A 10,888-nucleotide genomic window follows, 5' to 3' on the forward strand; every position below is an offset into this window, starting at 1 on the left:
AAGAGAAGGTTTCCCCCAGGAGCCTTTTTTGGGGTTCTCTTCCCCTTGCCATCTCCTGGTTCTGGAAAGTCTGTCCTTGACTAAATCTTTTCCCTCCTTTGTTTCCAGACAATGACAGTGCCCAGGGATCAGATGACTCTCTGATAGCCATAAACGAGACTCTGGGGTCCCCAAATGACAGTGGGGCTGGTGTAAAACAGAGGGGAGGGTCTGTGAGTGCTTGGGATGAGGATTGGAAGTGGGGGAGAGAGGTCCTTCAGAAGGAGGATTGGAAGGAAGCAGAGGCAGGTCCTTCAGAAGGAGGAGAGGCCTGAAACCAGAGCTGACTGCTGTTGTTTGTCTTCATCTGTAATGGCTTGGGTGCACGTGATGACATGTATATTCTGACTTGTTCCAATCTGTTTTTCTTTCTACAGTTTGAGAGTTTCCTGTTCCAGACCTGAGAAAGAAAACAAGGCTCCAATTCCTGCTTGGTCTTTTTGACCTTTGCCTCCTCTCCCCAGTCCTGGCCCCTGTGAACAACACTGTAATGTACTGGCCAGAGAAGTCTCATTAGTGCTCTCACTGCTTATGGGAGTTCTCCTCCCTTTGCCCTGCCTTCTTGCACTCTGTCCACCTTTCTTTGCTGGGAAACTAGTACCAGCAATAAGGAAGAGACAGAAGTGCATTGGATTATGCCCTGACCTCTGGGAGCTTTTTTTATTGCATGATTCTTTTTTTACTATGTAAATATCTTGATTATTTTTAATTTTATGCCATTGTAGTTTCCACCTATAATTTTTGTAAAGTTTTAAATTTTACAACTTGTCTCCCATCCTCCCTTCTTTTCTCACCCCCAGAAAACAATCTTATAATTTTACAGTATTTCCATGTTATGCATTGATCAAAATTGGATGTGTTGGGAGAAAAAAACATATCCCTGAGGAAAAAATAAAATATTAGAGACAGCAAAATTCTGAAGAAGACAACTTTTTTTTTTTTTTTAACAATTGAAGATAATAAAATTTGGTCTTTGTTTAAACTCCACAGTTTCTTCTCTGGGTACAAATGGTATCCTCTACCATGGATCTCCTAAATTGTCCCTGATTATTGCACTGATGGAGTGAAGTCCATCATGGTTGATCATCACACCCATGTAGTTGTCAGGGTGCATGAGGTCCTTCTGGTTCTGCTCATCTCACTCAGCATCAGTTCATTCAAATCTTTCCAGGCTTCTCTGAATTCCCATTGCTCCTGGTTTCTAAAAGGGCAACAGTGTTCCATCACATACATACACCACAGTTTGTTCAGCCATTTCCCAGTTATTGGACATTCACTGGATTTCCAATTCTTTGCCACTACAAACAGGGCTGCAATGAACAATGTTTTACCCTTTATCATGATCTCTTCAGGGTATAGACCCATTCCTGGTTGAAAGGGGATGCACATTTTTACTGCCTTTTGGGCATAATTCTAAATTGCTCTCCAGCAACATTGGATGAGTTCACAGCTCCACCAACAAGGCTGTGTGTATTCTTAAATCATCAGCTTTTCTCCACAGTCTCAGCTGGGTTTTACATTTGTGTGGGTGATGCCTGGGGATGGGAAAGAATTGCTTTGATTGCTCTGCTGTGTCTTCCATTGCAGGTGGGGGTTGGGGTAGAGAGGAAAGGGTCCCTGGGGGAGGGATAGTGTATTTATTATCCATGGGGAGGTGGCAGATGTTTGTCTTCGTCTGTAATGGCTTGGGTGCACTTGGTGACATGGCATAAAACCAGGGTGACTTTCTCCTCCTGGTGGCACTGGCATATTGCCCAGCAGGCTGACAGATCACTAGGCCCCAGCAAGGTGATTGGTTGCTAGCCCCCAGTTCCCACCTCAACACTGACTTTCCATGAATTTCAATTCTCTCCATTTTGTTGTCATTTCCTCCGACTTCCAGTGTGTGTCCCTACTTTTCCTTCATTGCAGGAGTCTTCCTAAGGGTTTCCCTGGCCTCTGCTCAGGACTCAGCTCAGGGCCCTGGCATCCATCTCTGTAGGTGATGGCCACTGCCCTGAGGGATGGTCTTGTCCCCTTTAACACTGTCCTAGGGTGGGAGCTTTTTTCCCCTATGAAGAAGGAAATATCTGGTTTCTAGTTGAGCTCCTTTGAACTCATGTATGAACTTCCTTTCCCCCTTGGCAACTCCCAACCAGAACCTGTTCCCTCTCTTGGGGGGCAGGACTACCCAATACCCAGAACATACTAGTGGAACTGGAGCCAAACTTCTTGGGACTGAGCCTAAGGTAGAACATCCCCCTTTAAGACCCAGGACAGGCCTAATCCTCAAGGATTCTCTCTGCCTTCGGCACAGGGAGAGAACTGAGTTTGCACCCCATTTCTCTCTCCACTTTGGTGTACACTTGAGAGGAGATGGGACCTTCTTCCTCTGAGGAAACCCTGTGTACCTATGTCTTGCCATCAAATGGACAGATCTTTGTTTCTCTGGTCTGCATCCGGTCCCATATTGAGGTGCCTCTGAACAGCCAGTCCCTCTTTGTCACCCTCAAAACATATCCAAGGTATGGAAGGGCCCCATTCTCATTCCTTTCTTAGAAGCTATGGGCATTCTGTCTGACATGGGCATGGGGTAGAGGGCATGTCATCTCCTCTGTATTATTGCCAACAGCTATCACAAAGAAAGTCCGGATGATTTAGCCAAAAGTCTCCTACACATTCAAGATCAACTGGATTCCCTAACCACTGTAACCTTACAGACAGATGGGACCTGGACATACTGACCCTGAGAAGGGAAGTCTCTGTTCCTGGTGGAAGGATGCTGTTTCTATGTTAATCTGATTTGATTTGGGATGCTGCTAAAAACTTGGCACTATTAGGGAAAAATCAGCTGACACCTGGTCCACTTGTTTCAGTCTTCCCACATACTCCCTTGGCTCCTTTGCATACTAACCGCACTAGTCATGGTCTTGTCGGCAGTCTTCTAAGGTCCTGCTTTGTACCAAATACTTACATTCTTCATCCAAAAGACAGTGAACACTGCAACATCTCAGATGGCCAAATCCAAGATGCTACTTCAGGCCCAGGGATAGCAAGAGTTGCACCCTTTGCTGAACCCGGTGACATCAGAAAGACGGATATCCCCTCCCCTTTAAACCCCCAGCAACTCCAGGTGGGATGCTGACTTCAACAAGATTAGAAGGGTTGAGGTGGCTCCTTCACTCGTGGAGACTTCAGGCAGACGCTTTAGACTAGTAGCAGGTTGCGGAAAGAAGCAGAATCTGGAATGAAAGGATGGGGGTTCAAGTCTCCACTTTGCTGCCATCTTTGTTGCCTTGGACGAATAAATCTCTTCAGATCGCTGCTATCCAGGTTTGAACTGTAATGTAAAGGAGGTGATCTCTCAGAGTCTTTCCTTAAAATTGAAGTTTAATTGTTTCCTGTTTGGGGATGAGACAGGAAAGAGGGAAAATCCCCACAAATGGCCCCTGGTTCTTTGTCCCCCCCCCCCAAAAAAAGAATTCAGACCTTCAGATTTCAGAGAGTCCAGAACCAGCGCTGTAATGAAATAGTCCTCCTCTCCATTTTAGCAATTAAGCTCTTTCCTTTTGTGTTGTTGAGTTCTTTCTGACTCTTTGTGCCCCAGTTGGCTTTGTTTGGGGGGGGGGGGAGTAATTCAAGAGAATTGCCATTTCCGTCTCCAGCTCATTTTTTTAGACGAGCAAACTGAGACAAAGAGGCAGAAGTGGCTTGCCCAGTGTCACAGAGCTAGTAAATGTCTGAGGACTGGATTTGAACGCAGGTCTTCTGGAGGGCGGTCCTGGACCCTAACCACTTTGCAACCTACCGGCCCCTTTCATGGGGAGACAAAGGCTTCTACTCAGATTCCATGTCCCATTTCCCTGTCTCTGATGTCCTCTTTCTCCTGGGGTGCCCAGTCTGGTTATCTACAAGACTTGGGAAGTTACAGGAAGCCTGAATCCCAGCTGAGACGGAGGTGGCAGCCCCCCGCCCCCCGCCCCCAAATCAGTCTGCAGATTTCTTCAGTCCTCCAACAGCCTCCAGTTGGGGCCCTTGTTCAGACTGGAAGGCCCAGCTCTGGGTGTTCCTGGAGTAGGGAGGGAGGGAGGGAGGCTGCCCCGGGACTAACACAAAGGGAGAAGGGGCTGGAACCTGTTCTCGGAAGCTGTCCCGTTACTAGTGAAGTCCTGTGACTTTCACTTTCTATCGGTGGCAGCTGTTCAGAGAGTAAGGTTGCTCAGCCGGTGCCAACGGACTGGCTTTTTCCAGGACTCTGGCATGGTGGACCATGGTCATCCACCTGCTCGCCCTCTTTCTGGTGGGGGTCCTGGAGCTGCCGGAGACCTGCGCAGGTGAGCAATCTGCCCGCCCCCAGCAGGGTTTTGGCGGGGGGGGGGGGGAGTCTTGGGGTCGGGCCCTTAGTCTGGGGAGTGGCTAGGTAGGTGGGTGGGGCTTCAAGGGGAACAGAGTCAGAGGAGCCGGCAGGGAGGATGGGGGAGACAGTTGTGGGGGCGCCCAGGAGGAGCAGAGCTGCCTGGGAGCCCTGGCCCTCCAAGGCAGAGGAGAGAGAACGGGGTGGGGGGGCTTCTAGAAGAGGGCGGGGGGGGACCTCAGGGTGGGGCAGGTGAGGACACTGGATGCGGCCGAGGGTGAGGAGGGTGAGCCCCGGGAGTAGGACTGGGGGACGGGGAGAGAGTGGGGCACTTTACCCTGTCTGGGGCACTGGCCGCGAGGGTGGTTTTCGGATCTCAAAGCGCTTTAGTAAAGAGGATTACCCCGACAGGCATTTGCCCACTGGGGGTCGGGAGGAGGGGCCTTCGGAGTCCGGGGTCCCACTGTGTCCCCTCCGGACTTGGTCGTGGACGCGGGGCCGTGGGGCTCGGGGCTAGGCGGTCTCCGCGCTGACCCCGGCCCCGGCTCCCCACGTCCAGGCTCTCACTCCCTGAGGTATTTCCACGCCGCCTGGACCCGGCCCGAGCTCGGGGAGCCCCGGTTCGTGGCCGTGGGCTACGTGGACGATGAGGAGTTGGTGCGCTTCGACAGCGACGCCCCGAGGCCGAGGCTGGAGCCGCGGGCGGCGTGGATGGAGCCGGTGGTCCTGGTGGACCCCGAGTACTGGGAGCGCAACACGCGGGTCATGAGGCGGAACGCGCGGACGTTCCGAGTGAACCTGGAGACCCTGCGGGGCTACTACAACCAGAGCCAGGGCGGTGCGTGACAGGGGGCCCGACCCGAGGAGGGAGGAAAGGCGGGGCCCCCTGCCGCCCCCTCCGGGGTTGCTGGGCACGGACTGAAGCAGCTACTGTGGGGCCATTCGGGGGAGGGGCTCAGCGCGGGGGGCGGGGGGGGGGCGTCTGGCCCCGCTGACTGGTCCGTGGGGGCCCCCAGGCGTCCACACGCTCCAGACCTTGCTGGGCTGCGAGGTCTCCCCCGACGGCCGCCTCCAGCGCCGCTTCTCCCAGTTCGGCTACGACGGGAGGGACTTCATGGCCCTGGACACGGTGACCTGGACGTGGACCGCGGTGGCGCCCCAGGCGGAGATCTCCAAGCGCCAGTGGGAGGCGGGGAATGAAGCAGAGAGAGGCGAAGCCTACCTGGAGGAGGAGTGTGTGAAGTGGGTGCACAAGTACCTGGAGATGGGCAAGGAGGTGCTGACCAGGACAGGTACCGCCCTCGCTGCCCAGTGTGCTGGCACTCAGGGTCCCCACGGACCCTTCTCTCCCTTGGTCCGGCTCCCAACCCTGACGGACTCCAGGTCCCTCAGGCTCTGGATGATGGGTCATTTCCCCCTCACCCCGTTAGTCCTTGTGCCCCTTGGCAATGTCTCTGACCTTTGTCCCCAGACCCACCTTCTGCCCGAGTCACCCATCACGCTGCGCCTGATGGGGAGGTGACCCTCAGGTGCCGGGCCCAGGACTTTTACCCCTCGGAGATCTCCCTGACTTGGCTGAAGGATGGAGAGGAACAGCTCCAGGACACAGAGTTCATTGAGACCAGACCAGGGGGAGATGGAACCTTCCAGAAGTGGGCAGCTGTGGGGGTGACCCCAGGCCAGGAAGGGAGATACAGCTGCCGAATTCAACATCAGGGACTGGCTGAGTCCCTCACCCTGAAATGGGGTAAGGACAGTGGGGGAGGGGCTGGGGAGAAGAGCATCCATCTCCCATCCCCCCAAAGAGCAGAGGGATGTGTGGAGTTACTGGGAGGGGGGGAGAGGGGAGCTGGGAAAGGCCTTAGTGACTCAGGCCAGAGAGGGGCCAGGGCCTTTTCCATCCCTTTTCCCCTGTTTTAGAGCCACCACCCTCATCCACCTGGACCATCCTGGGCATCATTGCTGGTGCCACCTTCCTCCTCACTGTAGTCCTTGCTGTAGCTGTGAGCTGGAAGAAGAATCCAGGTGGGCAGGCCTGGGGGGGTCAGTAGGCAGCAGGCACCACAGAGTCTGGCCCCCCCTGGCCTGGCAGGTTGTCCTTCGGTCCCCAAGGCCCCTCTCTGTTTTAGAGAATGTTAGACAGGCCCTTAGATCCTAGATGGAATGGATCTGTGAATACAAAACCTTTTCTCTGTTGAATGCCCTGCAGACCTAATGTGTGTGGGGCTGGGTAAGAGGGGGACCGCTTCAGCCTCAGGTCAGACATGAATATGGGTATTTCTGCCAAGGCACCTGGATGTCCCCCAGTGGGAGCTTGTAGAGCAGATTGGGAAGCCCATAGGTGTTGGGAAGGATGCATTTCTGGGGTCTCTTTTCTTTCTTCCTCTTGGAACTAGATGTTGGACTAGAGGCGGGGGGGGGGGGGGAGGGGAGGTCTGGGGAACAGTCCCAATTGTCACTTTCTATTTCCCCAGGATAAAGCAGGAAACTCCTGAGACTTTAGTTTGGGCTCCTGTCCTGGATTCCTCACTGCAAATGTTTTCCTTTTTCAGCTAGAAGAGTACGGATCTATGTTCAGACTGCAGACATGTGAGGAGTTGACATGGAGAGGACAGGCCATGGTATTTTGGCACATGGGAAGGGAGAAGGCAGAACAGAGGTTTCCCCCTCCCAGGAGTCATTTTTGGGGTTCTCTTCCCTTCCCATCTCCTGGTTCTGGAACTTCCGTCCCTGACTAGAGCATTTCCCTCCTTTGTCTCCAGGCAGTGACTGTGGGGCAGATGCCTCTGTCACAACATAATAACAAGCCAATCATTTATTGACAGGCTAGGGAGCTACAATGACCAAAAAAACCATTTATTTCCATCCCTCAGCAAAAGAGCTTCCCAATTCTCCCATTTTTCATCTCATTAAAGTGTGAACCTTTTCACTGTGTTTTAGTTACAAATTGAAATACAGCTGGTAGTTCAATGAATAGCATACTGAACCTCAAGTCAGGAAGACTCAAATCCCACCAGCTTGCTAGTCCTGTGACCCTGGTCAAAGACCTCTATTTGCCTCACGTTCTTCATCTGTAAAATACCCATTAATAAAAGCACTTAACTCCTAGGGTTATTATGCAGATCCAATGAGATGGTATTGATGATGTGCATGACCCAGAGAGGTGCTGGGTAATTAGTGGTGTGCAGTGGGGTCCATGACTGGGGAGACACAAAAAGTATCAGAGTCAGGATTTTCAGGGTTTGGAGGTATGAGCGGTGTTTAAAATTCTCCATTATTTCTGATAACTTTGTGTGTAAGAGGGAGCAGTACATGCTATGTTTATTGTTTATGGTATAAGATAATTGGAAAGTTGTCCACTCTGACATAGCCATCATATGTGTCTTCTCTCATCTCAACAGGCTTTACATACAGACAGACAAACCTTCAGCTAATGCAGTGCTAAATGTATAGCAACATGAGAAGAGAGGGAAATAAAAATATATCCTACCGTGTATGCATGGTCTTGCCTTTATTTGTAATTGAAGTTCATTTTTGGACAATAATCTCTGTGACTGTTATATGTCTTCCTTATTGCTCTTGGGGTTTAAAAATCTCTTGGTTTCAATGGCAGTGATCACAAGGGATGAAAGCCTTCCTTGATCCTTGGGATTCCGATATTAATTGAGTCTTGTCAAAGCAGAAGTGGACTCATCCATAGAGACTATTTTGCAGGTAGAGTGAGTTCTAGCTGGAGCAATTTTTATCAACTCCAGAGCATCAAATCATCCTGGGTCAAAAAGTGGAGAAGCTTCCAGGAGATCTATATTCAATCTTCACCGTTTGTGAACCATACATGCCAATAAGCTCACCCTTAAGTCTAACAAAGTCAAAGAACTGCACATATTGTGATAGGTTCTGCACTTTGGTGTCATCAGAACATGGTAACCTTTGATTCAGTTTTGTGCAATTGACTGAGGCAAGAGGATCCAGTTCACCAAAATGATCCAACCTAGCTTTTAGTTGAACCCTGATATTGGCCAGAATGTTATATAACATTCATTCCTCTTATCTGGGATTATCTGATCATTTTGGCCTTGTCTTTCTGCTCCAGTTGCTCTTAAAACCTGAATAAATCTCATCTCTGGTGGGCCACAGTTTCCAATTGGGTCACCAGTATGTGCACAACAAAATCCAATTTCAGCTATATAAAAATCACACCATTTTCTATCACAGTTGGTATCTTTATTTATAGTTTTTAAAATATTCATTTTGAATTTTAGGAGAAATGTCTCATTCTAATTGATAAAGTGATAAAGAGTAACATGAAACTGTTTTGCTGCTGGATTGTGAATACTTTTTAAGCATTAAAATATGTTTAAGATAATTTTGTTGGGGCAGCTAGGTTGCTCAGTGGATAGAGCACTGGCCCTGGAGTGAGGAGTACCTGAGTTCAAATTTGGCCTCAGACATTTAATAATGACCTAGCTGTGTGGCCTTGGGCAAGTCACTTATCCCTATTAGCTTGCAAAAGAAAAAAAACTTAAAAAAAGAAAAATTTTAAATAAGATTATATTGTATATGTCTTTCTTCTTAAAGACATATCTGGGGGGGGGGGGGCAGAGCCAGATGGTGACAAGAAGGGTTCCAGTCTTAGGCACTCTCTGATAAAACTCATAAGCTAACTAACTCTAACTAAACTTTTGAGAGACAGAACCCACAAAGGGACACAGAGAGGCAGTTCTCCTACACAAGGTAACCTAGAAAAGAGCAGAAAGGCTCTGCTCCTCGGGGTCGGGGGGGGGGGGGGCGGCCTGCCAGAGGGAAAGAACTTCAGCCTCCTGGAGGCAGGCCCAGGGAGCTGGGAGCCCCAGCTCACAGCAGCGGGGGGAGTCTCCTGAGCTACACCCTGGGGAGCTCCTGGCACAAAATGGAGGAACAGTGAAGGACCTCTGCCAGAGCAAGCACATGGAGCCCAGCCCCCAGGGCACACAGCCAACGGTGTGGTCTTTCAGCAGCCCAGATCAAGGAACAGAAGCAGGCAGGAGTCGGTAAGCAGGAACCTCCAGGGTATGAGCCCATTGAGCAGAGGGGAGGGGAGTGAAGAGAGACTGCAGAGCTCTGTCCTCTGCCCCTGGAACAGGACTCTGGGGCTCTGAACACATTCAGATACTGATCGCAGTCTAGGCCCCCCCATAGAACAGCAGGGCCCCCTCCACTTCAGGCCCCTGGCAGATGGAAGCGCATATGGTTATTCACAGACCAGGAGGGAGGACAGAGCCTCACACACTGAGACCCTTGTGGGAGTGGTCCCAAAAGCTCAGGAAACACCCCCAAAACAGGCTTAGGCTGGGAAAATGAGCAAGCAGAGAAATAAGAGGAACACCATTGAGAAATATATTATCTATGATCCCCAGAAGAGATGTATATATTCAGTCTGAAGATGAGGAAACACAAGCTCCTGCATCTAAAGACTCCCAGGAAAAACAGAAACTGGGATCAGGCTATGACAGAGCTCAAAAAAGACTTTGAAAATCAAATGAGGGAGTTGGAAGAAAAACTGGGAAAAGAAAGGAGAGAGATGCAGGAAAAAATATGAAAATGAAGTCAGCAGCTTAGTCAAGGAAATCCAAAAAAATGCTTAAGAAAATAGCATGCTAAAAACCAGCTTAGGTCAAATGGATAAAACAGTTCAAAAAGTTATTGAGGAGAAGAATGCCTTAAAAAGCAAAATTGAGGGACTTAATGATGATGAACTGCATGTATTCCTGCATAGAAAAATGACACTGATAATACTCATATGAACCTTCTCAGTTAATAGAGCAGGTAGAGGGAGCTTTTATACTTGAAGCACAGGAGAAAGCTGAATTTGAAGATAAAATATGGTGTAAAAAATGGAGTCAATAGAAAAAAAAGGGAAATGGAATGGGAGGAAAGAAAAAGGAGAGGGGGAATAGGCCAAGATATTTCATATAATAAGTTTTTTTTATTACAATGAGCTATTGCAATGATATGGAAGGGAGGAGGCAAGGGGTAATGAGGGAACCTTTGCTCTCATCAGAGGTGGCTAGGAGAGGAAACAGCATATATACTCAATGGGGTATAGACATCTGAGTAAGAAGGAGTGGGGAGCAGGGGGGAAGGGGTGGGGATGTGAATAAAGGAGCAGAGGATGGGCCATGGGGGGGAGAGTGGTCAGATATAACACATTTTCCTTTTTACTTCTGGCAAGGGGCTGGGATTGGAAGGCCTGTCCAAGACCATGGGGCCAGGTGGATTCTGGGCCTAAGGGGTGGTATGGGGGATCAGTCCACAAACTCCCTCCAGTTTGGGAAAGGGGGGGGGGATTTCCTCCCTAACTTCTAAGGGGGAAAGGTCCACGGAGCAGGAATTTCCTCTGTGTCTCAGCTTAAGTTATGGTCTCCCAAACTGTTATCAGTGACGTTTTGTGACTGGCCACCGCGACTCGATGCAGTCAATCAGAAGGTAAGGATCGTCCCTGATGTAAGCAGAATTGGGCTTCTCTGCCAGAGGACA

At 50.0% G+C, this 10,888-nt stretch overlaps 1 protein-coding gene across 2 annotated transcripts; it reads left to right on the forward strand.

Moving 5' to 3' along the window:
* The first annotated feature begins 4,189 nt into the window (after positions 1-4,189).
* On the forward strand, positions 4,190-7,887 carry LOC141511455 (BOLA class I histocompatibility antigen, alpha chain BL3-7-like). 2 transcript variants are annotated; one of them, XM_074220637.1, is made up of 7 exons: positions 4,191-4,352; positions 4,932-5,210; positions 5,389-5,664; positions 5,844-6,119; positions 6,293-6,397; positions 6,925-6,993; positions 7,774-7,887. In XM_074220637.1, exons 1-6 carry the CDS (start codon positions 4,289-4,291, stop codon positions 6,963-6,965), a joined length of 1,041 nt encoding a protein of 346 aa, XP_074076738.1. In that variant the 5' UTR covers positions 4,191-4,288; the 3' UTR covers positions 6,966-6,993; positions 7,774-7,887. The 2 variants fall into 2 exon arrangements, with proteins under 2 accessions (XP_074076740.1, XP_074076738.1); XM_074220639.1 differs by lacking the exon at positions 6,293-6,397 and having other exon boundaries at positions 4,190-4,352.
* Positions 7,888-10,888: the final 3,001 nt, after the last annotated feature.

This window comes from Macrotis lagotis, chromosome 1, assembly GCF_037893015.1.
Source record: "Macrotis lagotis isolate mMagLag1 chromosome 1, bilby.v1.9.chrom.fasta, whole genome shotgun sequence".
NCBI lineage: Eukaryota > Metazoa > Chordata > Mammalia > Peramelemorphia > Peramelidae > Macrotis > Macrotis lagotis.

Bases quoted from the DNA above. Each gene is read 5' to 3' on its own strand.
- LOC141511455 (XM_074220637.1), top strand. From the start codon at position 4,289: ATGGTCATCCACCTGCTCGCCCTCTTTCTGGTGGGGGTCCTGGAGCTG. The intron at 6,120-6,292 runs GTAAGGACAGTG...CCCCTGTTTTAG, and splicing joins GTCCCTCACCCTGAAATGGG to AGCCACCACCCTCATCCACC. The intron at 6,398-6,924 runs GTGGGCAGGCCT...TTCCTTTTTCAG, and splicing joins GAGCTGGAAGAAGAATCCAG to CTAGAAGAGTACGGATCTAT.